Source organism: Oncorhynchus clarkii, chromosome 5 (genome assembly GCF_045791955.1).
Source record: "Oncorhynchus clarkii lewisi isolate Uvic-CL-2024 chromosome 5, UVic_Ocla_1.0, whole genome shotgun sequence".
NCBI classification, from domain to species: domain Eukaryota; kingdom Metazoa; phylum Chordata; class Actinopteri; order Salmoniformes; family Salmonidae; genus Oncorhynchus; species Oncorhynchus clarkii.
In genome coordinates, this window is record NC_092151.1 from 67,011,247 (window position 1) to 67,029,738 (window position 18,492).

General features: G+C 44.9%; 1 protein-coding gene across 1 annotated transcript in view; it reads right to left on the bottom strand.

The window, feature by feature from the left end:
• LOC139409262 (breast cancer anti-estrogen resistance protein 3 homolog) overlaps window positions 1-17,866 on the bottom strand; it is an 83,566-nt gene extending 65,700 nt beyond the window's left edge. Inside the window, exons 1-2 of the mRNA XM_071154152.1 lie at window positions 17,740-17,866; window positions 10,502-10,616 (exon numbers count right to left, since the gene is read on the bottom strand). Coding sequence (XP_071010253.1) covers window positions 10,502-10,616; window positions 17,740-17,829 — 205 coding nt within the window. The 5' untranslated portion in view covers window positions 17,830-17,866. The remainder of the gene's footprint in view (window positions 1-10,501; window positions 10,617-17,739) is intronic.
• Window positions 17,867-18,492: the final 626 nt, after the last annotated feature.

The window sequence follows — 18,492 nt, forward strand, 5'->3', positions numbered from 1 at the left end:
CTACTTTCCGGCTACCCGGAGAAAGCACTAAATAAACTTCCGTTAGTGCTAAATACGGCTGCTTGAATCCTGACTAGAACCCAAAAATTTGATCATATTACTCCAGTGCTAGCCTCCCTACACTGGCTTCCTGTTATGGCAAGGGCTGATTTCAAGGTTTTACTCCTAACCCACAAAGCATTACATGGGTTTGCTCCTACCTAACTTTCTGATTTGGTCCTGCCGTACATACCTACACGTACGCTACGGTCACAAGACGCAGGCCTCCTAATTGTCCCTAGAATTTCTAAGCAAACAGCTGGAGGCAGGGCTTTCTCCTATAGAGCTCCATTTTTATGGAATGGTCTGCCTACCCATGTGATTGACGCAGACTCGGTCTCAACCTTTAAGTCTTTACTGAAGACTCATCTCTTCAGTGGGTCATATGATTGAGTGTAGTCTGGCCCAGGAGTGTGAAGGTGAACGGAAAGGCTCTGGAGCAACGAACCGCCCTTGCTGTCTCTGCCTGGCCGGTTCCCGTCTCTCCACTGGGATTCTCTGCCTCTAACCCTATTACAGGGGCTGAGTCACTGGCTTACTGGTGCTCTTTCATGCTGTCCCTAGGAGGGGTGCGTCACTTGAGTGGGTTGAATCACTGATCTTCCTGCCTGGGTTGGCGGCCCCCCTTGGGTTGTGCTGTGGCGGAGATCTTTGTGGGCTATACTCTGCCTTGTCTCAGGATGGTAAGCTGGTGGTTGAAGATATCCCTCTAGTGGTGTAGGGGCTGTGCTTTGGCAAAGTGCGTGGGGTTATATCCTTCCTGTTTGGCCCTGTCCGGGGGTATCATCAGATGGGGCCACAGTGTCTCCTGACCCCTCCTGTCTCAGCCTCCAGTATTTATGCTGCAGTAGTTTATGTGTCGGGGGGCTAGGGTCAGTTTGTTAGATCTGGAGTACTTCTCCTGTCTTATCTGGTATCCTGTGTGAATTTAAGTATGCTCTCTCTCATTCTCTCTTTCTCTCTGAGGACCTGAGCCCTAGGACCATGCCTCAGGACTACCTGGCATGATGACTCCTTGCTGTCCCAGTCCACCTGGCCGTGCTGCTGCTCCAGTTTCAACTGTTCTGCCTGCGGCTATGGAATCCTGACCTATTCACCGGACGTACTACCTGTCCCAGACCTGCTGTTTTCAACTCTCTAGAGACAGCAGGAGTGGTAGAGATACTCTTAATGATTGGCTATGAAAAGCCAATCTACTCCTGAGGTGCTGACTTGCTGCACCCTCGACAACTACTGTGATTATTATTATTTAACCATGCTGGTCATTTATGAACATTTGAACATCTTGGCCATGTTCTGTTATAATCTCCACCCGGCACAGCCAGAAGAGGACTGGCCACCCCACATAGCCTGGTTCCTCTCTAGGTTTCTTCCTAGGTTTTGGCCTTTCTAGGGAGTTTTCCCGTGCTTCTACACCTGCATTGCTTGCTGTTTGGGGTTTTAGGCTGAGTTTCTGTACATCACTTTGAGATATCAGCTGATGTACGAAGGGCTATATAAAGAAATTAGATTTGATGATGACAGAAGTGAGTGCTACGGGGCGATTCACCAAGGGGAAGTCCACACACAGTGGATAAGAGAACAGCACTGTGACCCAACAATACCACAAAGGCTATGGCTGTCAGTCAGCAGTGAGTGTTGTAAAAATAATGGATGGCCCTGTGTCAGTGACAATGCTGTGTACTGTAGCATGGTGACTAATGCATGCAGGCTGGTGGATGAGCTTTGATTGGACACGCTGCCTAAGCATTGTTTGAGCTCATATTGCAATGAGAAATGTATCACACAAGCCTGGTTGATAATAAAACTGACCAGTGATTTCTAGTTGGAGTGGCCTGTGACTGTTTTACTATCAGCTATCAGCACTAAAATAGGTAGAGATATTAGGTGTGTTATTAGCAGGGTTATTTCAAACTGAGCAACTTTTCTCTCTTTCTTTCTTTCTTTCTTTCTTTCTTTCTTTCTTTCTTTCTTTCTTTCTTTCTTTCTTTCTTTACAGAGCATGCCCAGCCGTTGACACCAGAGGACTTTGTTTATGTTGGTGAGGAACAGGGCTGGTCTGGACATACTGAACCCTCTCACCACTGTCCCACCCCATGTGACAGAGGAGCAATGGGAACTGAGACCACCCTGAGAAAACGCCCTCCTCCATCACAACACTTTGATCCTATAAGGTTTTAATAGACATCTCTGAGTGTTGTCATGGTAGGAGGAAGTGTTGTTATCATGTCAGGGGCTTCAATCTCTTTCTATCCAACGCTACTAAAACTTGTTCTCCATGTTGTCATAATCTGGCTCTCACAATAGTTTCATTAACCATCCCATCAAGTATGGTCATGTCTGTGACATCCCAGGTCATCTCCTGGACCCGAGGGGCAATGCAGAGAGTATTGCTGTATGTCATGATGAAATTAAATTATCATAGTGTGGGACTGCAAAGACCTAGCATTAGTATAGCATTTATCTTCTGTCTTTATTTCTTGCAATGTTTTTAATTCTCAGGGATGAAAGTGCTAACCCAAGCAGAGTTTTACACTCATGGTCACAGAAGACACTTAAATATATATGTAGGCTGGGCTGGAATCCAATGAACAGCAATATTTTTAAATATGCTTGCCATCCCCATATGTATGTATACACACTACACTGAGTATACAAAACATTAAGGACACCTGCTCTTTCCATAAAATTTACTGACCAGGTGAAAGCTACGATCCCTTATTGATGTCACTTGTTAAATCCACTTACATCCGTGTAGATGAAGGGGAGGAGACAGGTTAAAGAAGGATTTTTAAACCTTGAGGCAATTGAGACATGGATTGTGTGTGTGGCATTCAGAGGGTGATTGGGCAAGACAAAAGATTAAAGTGCCTTAGAACAGGGTATGTTCCAGGTACACCGGTTTGAGTGTGTCAAGAACTGCAACCCTGCTGGGTTTTTCACGCTAAACAGTTTCCCGTGTGTATCAAGAATGGTACACCACCCAAAGGACCTACAGCCAACTTGACACAACTGTGGAAACATTGTCCTTTATCAAGAACAAAAGGACAAAAGTTGTCCTTTATCAAAACTGAACTTGACATGAGAATGTGCTTATCCTCCGGCAAATTTTAGACCATGCGTTCACATAGTTTCTAGTGGTTGAAGCATTGCATTGCAAGACACAAAAGTAACCTGGCAGCCTTGTGCAAAGGGAGAATATATGACAACTTATTCCTAACAAAAAAGCAGGTAGCTAAATATCATGATGCAATCATTGGCTGTTATTGAGAAGAGCGCAAATCTATTCATTTTATCTTTGCATTTTGTGCACAGTCCCCATGCCCGAATAACTGAGGCTGTTAGGAGAGCACAATGGGGGGGGGGGGGGGGGGGGGGGGTGCAACTCAATACTAGGAAGGTGGTCCTAATGTTTGGTATACTTAGTGTATATTCTGACACTGTATTGGCTTTCAAATGCTCCGTTGTGCACTGAAGTGACATCGCACACATAAAAATATAGAGATTCATACAGTAAACTTTGCGCAAGCATACATACACATTTCTCCCTTTATAAATCAGACTTGTGGTACAACTGTGCGTGTGAACGAGCATTATAACTCCAATGAAATGAAAGATGTGCATGGTAATTTGTTGTATTACTACCTCTGGACTATGAACTCATCATAGACAGAAATGGCGAGGAATTTATTCCGCAATGGTTATGATATATGTATTGTGTACCATGTACCCCATGTTGGTAACACTTTACTTGACACCTAGCGTCATAACCATGTCATAATATGTCATAACAGCTGACATGACTTGTCATAACCTGTCATAATATGGTCATAACACTGTCATGGCCCATATATTTACACCTGTTTTGACATATATTGCATTGTTTTATGTCTGGTTATACCACCTACATAAGAGTGTCAAAACTCACAAAACACAAGGCAAAACATTATGACCATGTCATAACGCTTGGTGTCAAGTAAAATGTTACCATTATATTTATAAATGAAATATTTTAAAATTGAACAATTTGTTGTTACAGTATTCAGACATAGCCTACAAACATCAATGGAAAAGGTGAACTGTCTGGTCTACTCTTAAACTGCACTTCAGATCGGACCACATAGAGAAAAATACTTGAAATAGCTTATATATTTACTACTGTGAAGTGGGTCCAGTTAAATGAGAGATGGGATGAATGGTAGCCTATTCTAACTTGTTGTAGGCCTATAGGCTATTTTGCAAGTGTGAAACCATCACAGTCAGAAAAGATGAGGAATTTATTCTGCAATGATCATGGAAATAAAAAAATAGTAGGAAATAGATAACTATTTCTAATTATTTTAGAATGCGAAGATAAAACTAAGCGATTTTCGCACTTCTCACTAATGGCAAATGATTGTATCTTGTTATTATATTAAGCTACCTGTTTGTTTTTGTTATGAATAAGAGTGTGATCATATTTTCCAGCACAAGGCTAGGATACTTTTGCCTTCTTGCCATGTAATACTTCAACCACCACAATTTGTGTGACGCATGGTCTAAAGTTTGCAGGAGGATAACATCTCTAGGGTAGGGGGCAGCATTTGGAATTTTGGATGAAAAGCATGCCCAAATTAAATGGCCTGCTACTGCTAGAAGATATGATATGCATATAACTGGTAGATTTGGATAGAAAACACTCCAGTTTCTCAAGTTTCCAAAACTGTTAAAATAATGTCTGTGAGTATAACAGAACTTATTTGGCAGGCGAAAACCTGAGAAAAATCCATTCAGGAAGTTTTTTTTTTTTTTTTTTTTGGTTTTGTAGTTTTCTATTCAATGCCATTACAGTATCCATTGACTTAGGATTCAAATTGCCGTTCCTATGCCTTCCACTAGATATAGTTAGATACTATTAGAAATAGTTTTAGGCTTGTATTCTGATAAATGAGGGAGTAAGACCAGTCTGAATGAGTGGACCCTACCGTGTCACAGAGCTTTTTCATGCGCAATCCCTTGAGAGTGCCTTTCTTGTTTACCTTTTGTATTGACAACATTATTGTCCGGTTGAAATATTATAGATCATTTAGGCTAAAAACAACCTGAGGATTGAATTTAACATCGTTTGACATGTTTCAATGAACTTTACGGACACAATTTAGATTTTTTTGTCTGCCTGTTTTGACTGCGTTTGAGCCTGTGGATTACTGAAGAAAACGCGCAAACAAAACAGAGGTTTTTGGATATAAAGAGACTTTATCGAACAAAAGGAACATTTATTGAGTAAATGAATGTCTTCTGAGTGCCACCATATGAAGATCATCAAAGGTAAATGATAAATTGTATCTCTATTTCTGACTTGTGTAACTCTTCAACTTGGCTGGTTACTGTTTGTAATGATTTGTCTGCTGGGCTATGTTCTCAACTAACCGTAAGGTATGCTTTCGTAGTAAAGCATTTTTAAAATCTGACACAGTGGTTGGATTCACAAGAAGCTCATCTTTAAACCTATGTAAAAATATGTTTTGTTTTCTGAATTTTTATAATGAGTATTTCTGTATTTGAATTTGGCACTCTGCAATCTCACTGGATGTTGGCCAGGTCGGACGCTAGCGTCCCACATGCCCTAGAGAGGATAAGCACATTCTCACATCAAGTTCAGTTTTATAAACTCCAACTTTTGCGTGAAAACTGGCTCATGCATGTTTTGGGACAGATGTTGTGCATAAGCAACGTTTACAAATGAGGCCCCTTATCTGGTTCACAAGATGAGTTCCAAAGGATGCCATTAACTTGAACAAATACTGTACATAGACAATCTGCCACTCCCTGATCTGTTTTACCTGTCCTTGTGCTTGTCTCCACCAAACCTCCAGGTGTCGCCCATCTTCCCCACTTATCCCCAGGGTATTTATACCTGTGTTTTTGGTCTGTCTGGGCCAGTTTGTCTTATTTGTTCAAGTCAACCAGCGTTTTCTCAGCTCCTGTTTTCCCCAGTCTCTCTTTTTCTCGTCCTCCTGGCTTTTCTCGTCCTCCTTGCCTGTCCTGACTCTGAGCCCGCCTGCCTGACCACTCTGCCTGCCCCTAACCCTGAGCCTGCCTGCCGTTCTTTACCTTTGCAGCTACTCAGGATTATCGACCCCTGCCTGCCTTGACCTGTTGTTTGCCTGCCCCTGTTGTTGCAATAAACATTGTTAAGTCAACATAGTCTGCACTTGGGTCTTACCTGAAACGTGATAGTACGAACTGGCCATGACTGACCCAGCAGACTTAGACCAGCTCCGCCATGCCAAGGAGCCATCATTAGTAGACACGAGGAGTTGCTTCGCGGATTAATGGAAGGATTCCAGAACATGGCCAAACGTCAAGACCTAGCATTGGACGCATTGCGGGAGCAATTCTGTGGGTTGCCTACCAGGCAGCCTACCATGACAGTAACCTCCCAGCCCCTCAGTAACCCGGCTGGTAGCAGCGCCATCACCCCAGTTTCCCGGGAACCCCGCTTATCTCTCCCAGAGCGCTACAATGGAGATTCCATATTCCTGATGGGCCTTTCTCTCCCAGTGTTCCCTCATTTTCGAGCTGCAGCCTTATTTGACCACTTGAAGATAGTGTACATCATTACGCTGATGTCTGGGAGGGCACTCGCCTGGGCCACGGTGGTGTGGGAGCAACAATCCGCCATCAGCCTCAGTCTGGAGGTATTAATGGCGGAGGTGAGAAAGGTTTTAGGCTCCGGTGTCCGGGAGAGAGGCTGCTCGGAAGTTACTCCAGCTTCGGCAGGACTCCTCCCTCAGTGTGGCAGACTATGAACCCAGAAGTTACTCCAGCTTCGGCAGGACACCCTCAGCATAGCAGACTATGAGGTGGAGTTCCGCACGCTAGCGGCAGAGGGTACCTGGAACACGGAAGCGCTGTTTGACACATTCCTGCACGGATTATCGGAGGAGGTAAAGGATGAGCTGGCAGCCCGAGAACTACCGACAGATCTCAACTCACTCATCGCTTTAACCATCCGGATCGATGGTCGGCTACGGGAACGTAGTAGGGAGAAGAGGTCCGATTGCGGCCCCAAATAGTCACTCAGGGAACCCACCTTGCATCTGATGAACTCCAGAAGTCCCCATGAGGATCCAAGCTTACCCGAGCCTCGGGAAACTGCCAATTCACCTCTTCCCGAGCCGATGCAGCTCGGCAGGGCCAGGCTGTCCCCAGAGTTCTCTGTATTGGTGTACTGCAGGTCATTATGTGTCTACCTGTCCCTTAAAGAGACATAACTCATTCGTTGGAGTGAGTACTCTGGTGGACCTTGGGGTCTGAGCTGGGAATCCCCACTCAACCCCTCTCCATTCCCATGGGTGTTAGAGCGTGGACGGGCGCTCTATAGGCCGGGTCACCCACCAGACCACCCCCATCAACCTACAAGTGTCGGGGAACCACAGCGAGACGATCCAATTCCTGCTGGTTGAGTCTCTGCAGGTTCCGTGGTATTGGGATTCTCTTGGCTCCAGCAACACAATCCCTCCATTGACTGGGCTACTGGTGCCATCGTGGGCTGGAGCCCGTCCTGCCACACTCATTGCCTGAAGTCAGCTCTGCCTGCCCTGAGACATCTTCCAGGGGCTTGGCCCGCCGGACTTCTCCGCCAGCTCCGCAGAGTACTAAGACCTCCGGGAGGGGTTCAGTAAGGCCCGGGCCACATCACTTCCGCAGCACCAACCGGTATCCAAGAAGGTCAAGCCTAAGGCGCTGGTACACAGCTATAGTGCCGCGGCTACTACCCCGGAAGCCAAGACCTTCTCCCCCGCTGTCACAACTTCCGCCGAAGTCGGTCCCTGTCCTTGTTCGGGCAGTGTTCGGCGGTCGACATCACCAACCTTCTAGCCATTGCTGATCCATTTTTCATTTTCCATTGGTTTTGTCTTGTCTTCCATCACACCTGGTTCCAATCGCATCAATTACATGTTGTGTACTTAACCCTCTGTTTCTCATCATGTCCTTGTCAGTGATTGTCTGTTGTATGTTTGGTGCAAGTTATGTTCTGGTGTGCGACCTGTTTTTCACCCTCTTATTATATTTTGTATATTTTGGTTTTCTGCGTTTTTGTATATTCATTAAACGGCTCCGTTTATACTAAGTTCACTCTCCTGCGCCTGACTTCCCTGCCACCAGCACGCACCCATTACACCCGCTCCAAGATCATTAGCCCCTCTGCTGTTCGTCCTCTGTTGCCCCGTATCCTCTGTATTTTTCCTACCTTTTCTGTGTCTTGAGTTAAAACCATGTCTGACTGCCCCTTGTCTAGTGTTTCCAGAAAGCATGACATGACAATGTCCTTGAATGATAGAAATTATGATCTTTTTATTAAATGTATCATGTGAGAAACTGGCCCAGCATCACTGAAAATGTTTATCTACCTCAGTACAGTACTTTGGAAAGATATTCAATAGAAATCCAATAATTTTCAGAAGTGTCAATTCCACTCTACTCGTTGCTTTGAGGCCACTTAACCGTTTGCTAAACTCTACTGAGTCACAGTGTAGGATATGTCATATTTGTCTGATTGTGCTAAGACTCCTCAAAGAGAAAAGTTAACATTCAGAAGAACAGAAGAAGGCTAATCTATTTAGCACTATCCCTGAATCCACACACCATTAGCCAACACTCCCTGCAAGTTTGTCTTTCTGATTGTTAGTGTGAAAGGCTATTAAACTTTTGGTGTGGGTGGATGGTGCAACAGGAGACTTGATGACCCTTTATCAGCAGCCCAAAACCACTTAATGCAGACACATAAAAAAAAGCAAGTGTATTTTGTTAGGAATGGAATATTGCCCTACATGAACACTCTTTTAGAATAAAGAATTCAAATTGCCCCAAACCAAATGTCATACACTTGGTAGTAACCATACCACCAGTAGGGAGTCGGCATATAATGCATTGTAAACAAGCAGCGGCCTGTCTATGATCCATACGGAAACCTCATCCCCACTTTTCTACAGAGTTAATTATACACAGCAGGACACCTGCCCCAGGGCAGCCACCGCTGCTCCAACTCTTACAGCTGCCTGGCTAGACCCTGTATAATCACCTGGTGTGTGTGTGTGTGTGTGTGTGTGTGTGTGTGTGTGTGTGTGTGTGTGTGTGTGTGTGTGTGTGTGTGTGTGTGTGTGTGTGTGTGTGTGTGTGTGTGTGTGTGTGTGTGTGTGTGTGTGTGTGTGCGCGTGTGTGTGTGCGTGTGCGTGTGCGTGCGTGCGTGTGCGCGTGCTTGCTTGCGTGCGTGTGTTCCACCGTGGTTGCTGTGTTGTGACGTCACCCCATTGAAGTTGAAATTTAAAATGGTTAAGGTAAGGATTATGGTTAGGTAAGGGTTATGGTAATGTTAAGGTCAGGGTGGGGGTTAAGGTTAGGGTTTAGGGTAGGGACATCCAAGGATCCTTGATTGCACTAACCCTGGAAGTATGCCTATGCATGACACAGTACCTGTGTCTACAGTAAATGAGGCTGTGTTTTGATTTCCACTCCTGTTCCCAGGCCTAAGATGCCTGTCTGTCTTATCTCAGTAATCCCTATATGTTGCCATCAGCCTCCTGGTGCTTTCATGACTTACAGCTGAACACCTTATTACCTTTGTCTGTCTTTACAGGTGGCGTCAAGGGATAAGAACAAGAGAAGAAGAAAGAAAAACATGAAATCTGTTGAATATCCTAATTAATCACTGATGAGTCTTGAGGACTCCGGAGCTTATTCACTCAGATGACCAGGAAGTCTTTAGCCTTTAACTAGGGCACATCGTTTTCCCTGGTGACTGTAAGGAAAGTATCAGCTACTATTCAGCACAACACTGTTTCACTGGAGGGGGGCTATCCTCTGAACCCTGGCCCAGTGAGGTGGGGCCGTAGGGTGGCAGTAGCCAGTGAGAGAGTGCCGGTGGGCTTGTTCCCTACTATGGCCATCCTCTCTAACCTTCCAAACGCATTACATGGCCTGTGCTGCCCAACACAAACAGAGGTCAGGATGGGAGGGGATGGAAGCAGAGAGGGAGGGCTGGGAACCAGACGAGCAGGGTCTGAGCCAGTCTGTGAAAACAGTATGATGGGCCGGATGAGGCCTGCTCCTGTTTGGTCAGCCGTGTGAGTGTTGGAAGAGAAAGACACTTCTCTTGTTTAAACACTACCACTTTTCCTTTCACATCCAAACAAGTGTAAGTGCATTGGGTGGGTGTTATGTGGCATATGCTTGGCATTGCATAGCATTTAGCATTTAGCAAACAACAGCTCAAAATCTACGGTTTAATCTTGAGGCTTTCAATGGGAATGACTGGGACTGGGAATGTTTCAGTGGGAATTACTTTTCTGGATTTGAGTCACAACAACAGTGGCTCATAATGTGAACAGACCATAACAAAGTATATTTTTCATCAACAGGTTTGGTATAGGAAGATAACATTGCCTGCAACTACCAGAGATGATGTTGTGCCACTGACCTCTCCTCCTCTCCCTCTCCTGCAGTGTCTGGATGCTGGTGAGGATGTGGATGCGGTGGAGGTGGTTATGGACCCCCAGCTCCAGCAGGTCCAGCTCATTCACGTGCAACAGGTCCTGCAGGGAGAGACACAGATGGATGGGAAGAGGGTTAGACTATATGAAGAAGGAATGCCCGCAAGGTGTACCAAACTGTACCATAATGCAGACAACACTTTGGCTGTGTCAGCCTTCTTCAGGAGCTAGACAGGACAGTTTTCAGACAGGCAAGGACACCTTCCCCTACCTCCAAACTGAGGAGTGTGTCCTCTCCTCTCCCTAATCTACTCAGGCCAGTACCATACACTGCCTGTCATTACTGGGCTGCCACTTTGCTGCTGCTGATGGTGCCCTTTCTTACACTTCAAACCAGGGGCTTGTTTCAAAACAATACATTATTGATGGCGAGCTCACAAACACCACTTTGTTTTCCTCAGAGTGCCAGCATGCATTGATCCCCAGAGAGACAAAACAGACCAGTTTAATTATAGGTTTGGTTAGGAGATATTTTCTGCTGTTTGGAACATGCCTTTGAGCTTGTGTTAACAATACTGAAATATCCAAACAGAGGAAATGATGGGTTCATTTTCTCTGTGAGATCAGGGTTAGCTTACAAATAATGACAGAGCATTCATATCATATATTCTTGATGCAAGTGAAGTTACAAGTTCGCTTTAGTCACATGATAATAACATTTTCATTATAACAACAACATGGAGATTTCAAATTCTCAGCTCTCCTGTTTGCTTTGCCTTTATCATCCCTTGTGCAATGGAGCAGTGATCTGGACCAGATTGTTTTAAGGCAGCAGAGTTATTTTTCCACCACGGTACATTAGAGTTTTTGTCCCTGTTATCTGTGTAGCGGTGGAATCTCAGCCAGGATCTCTGTGTTCACCAAGCATACTTCTGCATTGTCCTGCCTTTGTTATAATGGGGGGCCCACCAGACTGGTGGGCTGGTGTGTGTCTGTCTGGGTATCCAGATAATGTCTCCACTAGGGCAATGGGAGCCCTATGCTGGTAAGGGTCCATTATCCGATGACGGCTCCTAGGTGTGCAGTGCTTACCCATAGAGGCCCCTAGTAGTTACACACCCTCTTACCCACTTGCAGACAAAGCTGACATTAATAGCCAAAAAGAGCCCTTTGGCCTATCCTTAAGACTCTCCAGTGCATTATTCAACCATGCCATGGCATTTCAATACATTCCTCAAGCAGATATTTTAATAGTTATCTTTGTCAGGGGGTGGCGTGCGGAGTTGTGGTTTGGTCTGAGTTGTTGTTTTCTTGTCTGGATATTTGAGCACCGGCAGGTCTGAATGACTGGCAGTTTGTTAATGTAACGCTGACGCTCACCAGCGTTGGAATGTGGTGAGATGTAGCAGAACGTGTCCCCAGGGAGTGAGAAGCATAGACTGTTAGAAGTGCTGATATCTCCCCATTACTCTCATTACAGGGCTGGTTATCAGGGCTACATAGCCAGAGAGGCAGAAACGAAGAGAGGAAGGCAGCCATGCAGTCATGCGTCTCCCCTCATCTCTCTCACCTGTCTGGGCAGCATTGGAGCAGAGAGACGTCACAGACAATCTCCTGGCTGATGGATGCTCTCCAATGGTTGATAGACAGGCATTAAAGCACGCCTGTGTTATAACTGTAGCATATTTCACCACATACACTGTGTATGTTTTATCACTGGTTTGACCCCTAGGACAGTTAACTTGTGTGGCATTATAGGGTTAGGTTTTGCAGTGTAGACTCAGTCTAAAAGAGAAGGTCCATTAGAGAAATTTGATAAAAACTTGTATCCCCCACTCTCTCTCTTTTCTCACTTAATTCTGCCAATAATGGAGCAGTTAAGGAGGTTCATTAGCACGCTCCATAATCTCTGTTTCACATGACTGAGGCATTGTGGGCCTTCATTAGCATGGCTGAAATAGCTACATTTCTGCAGCATCCAACATCTAACAGCCATTGATCTGAGTGAATAATAAAGTCAGGTACACTCATGTATGTTGAGATCCAAAGAGTTCTCTCTACTCTCTGTAATGGTGGGATAGAAGGTTGTAATAGCCTTCCTGTCCTTCCTGATTAACGTGGGGAACACTGTCTATCCATGACCATAGGCATGTGACCCTACCAAGGTTTTGTGTCACTTACTGTAAAAGGCTTTTAGAGGCCAACTCGGCAACTTTATGAAGCCTGTTTGAAGTCCTCACACATAGGATGGTATGTTTTATAATGAGGGAACAGGTGGATCCCCTCTCCTGTGTTTAAAAGGTCTGTTGAACAGCACTGCAGAGCCATGGACTTAAATGTGCATTCTAAAAAAGATGATCAGTGTATTTCCTTTGTCGTAACTATTTGGGTTATTTCTCTGGTGGTTCTGGGGTGATTTAGCGCGGATATAAGCTCTTGAAGTACATGATGAGCATGTTCTGAACAAGCTCATCACAGTGAATCACATCTTTGCTTGTACCAAATACTGTATATCTGTAAGCTGCTAAGACATCAGATACTGTAGGTTCATCATCTAATAACATATTGTCAAAATAGAAGTGAAATAAAGGGATGAGGTAATTGTGACCACAGACAACAGACTACAAAAAACAAAAAGTTGCAGCAATATGGAGGCCTTGGATCACTTGACATGAGTCAGGGAGCTAAGGACCTCTTATTGACGAGGTCTCTCCAGGAACCTTAAGACACTCTTGACAGGCTCATTCTGATGTCTACTTTAACGGTCTACAGCTCTGGGTCATAGTGTCTCTTTACAGGAAAAAATATCAATGGCAGCGGCCCTGAGGCCAGACGCTACTGTCATGTTTTATACCCTGTTCTCATGAATGAGGTACAACTTTCTCTCTTTTGAGCTCTGATCCAAACCTATGTCCATTAACCCTTTACCATAACGTCAAATCACTGCAGAGGAAAGTGTTGGAGGCTATTTTGTAAATGACATTGCCGAAGTCAAGGATCGGTAGTATAGTCAGTATTACGAGGGTATGTTTGGCAGCATGAGTGAAGGATGCTTTGTTGTGAAATAGGAAGGCGATACTGGATTTAATTTTGGAGATGCTTAATGTGAGTCTGGAAGGAGAGTTTATAGTCCAACTAGACACCTAGGTATTTGTAGTTGTCCACATATTCTAAGTCAGAACCGTCCAGAGTAGTGATGCTGGACAGGCGGGCAGGTGTGGGCAGCGATAGGTTGAAGAGCATGCATTTAGTTTTACTTGCATTTAAGAGCAGTTGGAGGCCACGGAAGGACAGTTGTATGGCATTGAAGCTTGTCTGGAGGTTTGTTAACACAGTGTCCAAAGAAGGGCCAGAAATATACAGAATGGTGCCATCTACGTAGAGGTGGATCAGAGAATCACCAGCAGTAAGAGCGACATCATTGATGTATACAGAGAAAAGAGTCGACCCGAGGGATGAACCCTGTGTCACCCCCATAGAGACTGCCAGAGGTCAGGACAACCGGCCCTCCGATTTGACACACTAACCTCTGTCTGAGAAGTAGTTGGTGAACCAGGCAAGGCAGTCATTAGAGAAACCAAGACTGTTGAGTCTGCCGATAAGAATGTGGTGATTGACAGAGTCGAAAGCCTTGGCCAGGTCGATGAATACAGCTGCATAGTATTGTCTCTTATCGATGGCGGTTATGATATCGTTTAGGACCTTGAACGTGGCTGAGGTGCACCCATGACCAGCTCGGAAACCAGATTGCATAGCAGAGAAAGTACGGTGGGATTCGAAATGGTTGGTGATCTGTTTGTTAACTTGGCTTTCAAAGACCTTAGAAAGGCAGGGTAGGTGAATATAGGTCTGTAGCAGTTTGGGTCTAGAGTGTCTCCCCCTTTGAAGAGGGAGATGACCGCGGCAGCTTTCCAATCTTTGGGGATCTCAGACGATGCGAAAGAGAGGTTGAAAAGGCTAGTAATAGGGGTTGCAACAATTTTTGCAGATAATTTTTAGAAAGAGAGGGTCCAGATTGTCTAGCCAGCTGATTTGAAGGGGTCCAGATTTTGCAGCTCTTTCAGAATATCAGCTACCTGGATTTGGGTGAAGGAGAAATGGGGGAGGCTTGGGCAAGTTGCTGTGGGGGGCGCATGGCTGTTGACCGGGGTAGGGGTAGCCAGGTGGAAAGCATGGCCAGCCGTAGAAAAATGCTTATTGAAATTCTCAATTTATCGCGGATTCATCAGTGGTAACAGTGTTTCCTAGCCTCAGTGCAGTGGGCAGCTGGGAGGAGGTGCTCTTATTCTCCATGGACTTTACAGTGTCCCAGAACTTTTTGGAGTTTGCTACAGGATGCAAATTTCTGTTTGAAAAAGCTAGCCTTTGCTTTCCTAACTGCCTGTGTATATTGGTTCCTAACTTCCCTGAAAAGTTGAATATCACGGGGGCTATTTGATGCTAATGCAGTACGCCACAGGATATTTTTGTGCTGGTCAAGGGCAGTCAAGTCTGGAGTGAACCAAGGGCTATATCTGTTCCTGGTTCTACATTTTTTTAATGGGGCATGTTTATTTAAGATTGTGAGGAAAGCACTTTTAAAGAATAATCAGGCATCCTCTACTGACGGAATGAGCTCAATATCCTTCCAGGATTCCCGGGCCAGGTCGATTAGAAAGGCCTGCTCGCTGAAGTGTTTTAGGGAGTGTTTGACAGTAATGAGGGGTGGTTGTTTGACCGCAGACCCATTACGGACGCAAGCAATGAGGCAGTGATCGCTGAGATCCTGGTTGAAGATAGCAGAGATGAGGGTGCCTGAGTTTACAGATTTGGGGTTGTACCTGGTAGGTTCATTGATAATTTGTGTGAGATTGAGGGCATCAAGTTTAGATTGTAGGATGGCCAGGGTGTTAATAAGCATGTCCCGGTTTAGGTCACCTAACAGCATGAGCTCTGAAGATAGATGGGGGGCAATCAATTCACATATTGTGCCCAGGGCACAGCTGGGGCAGAAGGTGGTCTATAGCAAGCGGCAACGGTGAGAAACTTGTTTCTGGAAAGGTGGATTTTTAAAAGTAGAAGCTCAAATTGTTTGGGCACAGACTTGGATAATAAGACAGAACTCTGCAGGCTATCGCTGCAGTAGATTTTAACTCCGCCCATTTTGGCAATTCTTACTTGTCCGAAAATTTTATAGTTAGGGATCGAAATTTCAGGGTTTTTGGTGGCCTTCCTAAGCCAGGATTCAGACACGGCTAGGACATCCTGGATGGCAGAGTGCGCTAAAGCAGTGAATAAAACAAACTTAGGGAGGAGGCTTCTAATGTTAGCATGCATGAAACCAAGGCTTTTACGGTTACAGAAATCAACAAATGAGAGCGCCTGGGGAATGGGAGTGGAGCTAGCCACTGCAGGGCTTCGATTAACTTCTACATCACCAGAGGAACAGAGGAGGAGTAGGATAAGGGTACGGCTAAATGCTATAAGAACTGGTCGTCTAGTACGTTTGGAACACGGTAGAATAGGTTCAAGGCATAATATACAGACAAAAAATATATATATTGTCTCTAGAAACATAATTTAAACCAGGTGAGGTCACTGCATGTGTGGGAGGTGGAACTAAAGGGTTAACTAAGGCGTATTGAGCAGGACTAGAGGCTCTACAGTGAAATAAGGCAATAATTACTAACCAAAACAGTAATGGACAAGGCATATTGACATTAGGGAGAGGCATGCGTAGCCGAGTAATCATAGGGGTCCAGTGAGACACGGCGATTCAGGCAGCTAGTGTGCCGGGGCTAGCAAGCTAGCAGAAGAGCCTTAGAGGGACGTTGCGACGTTAGAAGTCTGTTGTAGCCCCCTCGTGCGGTTACGTCGGCAGATCAGTCGTCATGGATCAGCAGGGCTCTGTGTGGTAAAAGGGTCCAGACCAATTGGAAAAATAGGTATAGTGGCCAAAGAATTTCTCAGATTGGCCTCTTCAGGTAACAGTTCGATATGCTCTTGATGGCTAGCGGGCCGCGGCTAGCTTGCGGTAGGAATCCGGAAATATGGAGAAAAATAAGTCAGATTTGCTCTGGTTTGAGTCACGCTGTGCAGACTAGCGTGAGTTGTCCGGGCTAAAGGTAGCTGATGACCGCTATCAGTGGCTAGCTGACTACTCGCTAGTTAGCTGGCTAGCTTCTGTTGGGGTTCCGGTTCAAAAGTAAAGAAAATAGCAGATCCATACCACATTGGGTGAGCCAGATTGCAGGAGAGTATGTTGAAGTTGAGGTTAAGAAAAATATATTTTTAAATAAATGCGAAGAAAAAAGATAAAAAAGATATATACACAGGACATGACAAGACGAGGACAAAAGACGTCTGACTGCTACGCCATCTTGGATCACCACTTGTGCACTTGTTATTACGGGGCTCGTCCCGTGTATTGTCATAACGGGTCTCGTCCCGTGTATTTGTTAGAGGTTTAACCTCGCTTTTTTGTTTGGGTTACATCCCTTTCTTTTTGTATACGTGTTTGTTTTTGGCTTCATCCCTGTGCCTTTCATGGCATGTTGTATTTTTGGGTGGAGTATTAAACCCCCCTAATACGTATTCCTGCGCCTGTCTCCAATCCTTTATACAACATGACACATCACCACGACAGCCCAGGGCTCACACACCATCAACCACTTCTGCCCTGCTCACACACATTCCTCACATAGTGTCCGCAGGCTCTGGGCGGCCACAGCTTTAAATCTATACTAGGAATCGTATTTTAGGCCTGCAGTTTAGGGATCCAGGGTAAGAGGGTGTTTTTTTCTCGTTGAATTTATGGATTTCCCAGGGCAGGGATATTGCTATATGATTTTATTTTCCCTGGATCGATCACTCTGTGGAAGAATTTGAGGATTGCAGACTGCATTCACAGAGGAAATGTAATCTATAAATCAAAACCTATCCATGACGATGGGTAAAAGTTAATTAATCCGATTTTAATTAAATGCATCTCTGTTGACTTTAGTTTTTATTTTGCTACAACTACTTTCACTGCTTTTGGCTGAGTGGGTCATTTGAGACACACTGCTGTGCTTTGTTAGTCTTTTCCACTGATCTGCTTCATCAGCAGACTATGTGTGTTCTCTTTAGTGTCTATGTGTGTTCTCTTTAGTGTGTATGCGTTTGTGTGTGTCGTGTCAGTGTGTCTGTTCGTGCTTGCTTGTGCGTACGTTTCTGCATAGGGAATCAGGCTGAGTTCTGCTCTTACCTCCACGCCGTCATACTCCTCGTCAAACAGAGTGCAGTACTGCGGCAGACCCAGCTGACTAAGCCACTTGGAGATGGCCAGATGCTTCATGCTGCCAACCCTCCACCAGGCCAGCCTCTCCCTCCCCTGGGGCTCCCCTGGGGCCTTCGTCACCTGAGGAGAGGACCAGGCACAACATCACCATTACAACCCACTCAGGATGGCTACTACATATGTTTGTAGTGAAGGGTAAAGAGGCAAATCAGTCATTAAAAGTACATTAAAGGACCCAACATCAGACGGTGTCATCAGCTTTCATTCAGGCATCGGAGAGGAGTACTATGAGTCCAACCTGATTCATACATCCATCAGATCAGTTTGACTGGATTATGGTTATTGTATGATTTACTATACAAACTTGTTTTACTCAGCATCATGGGGAATTTACAGTGCAGCACTATTACTCACAGCCTGAACACCCTTACCTTGAACAAATCATTTAGCTGTCACTTCATACAAACTGTCCTCATGAGAGAATAGCTTACAATGTTCACAATGTTCAGAATGGTTAGAAATGTGTAAAAAAAAAAAAAAAAAAGGGTTTTATATGATACTTTTTAAACATGATCTAAAACATTGTCTTCAGTGTCTATCCTTTTTTATATTAATACCGGGTAAAAAAATAGTGATTACATGGTAGCCCTTTACACTCGTACCCCGTACACTGGTTGAAAACGCCTAAATTGGAACGCAGTGGCTGTACAGTAACATGCT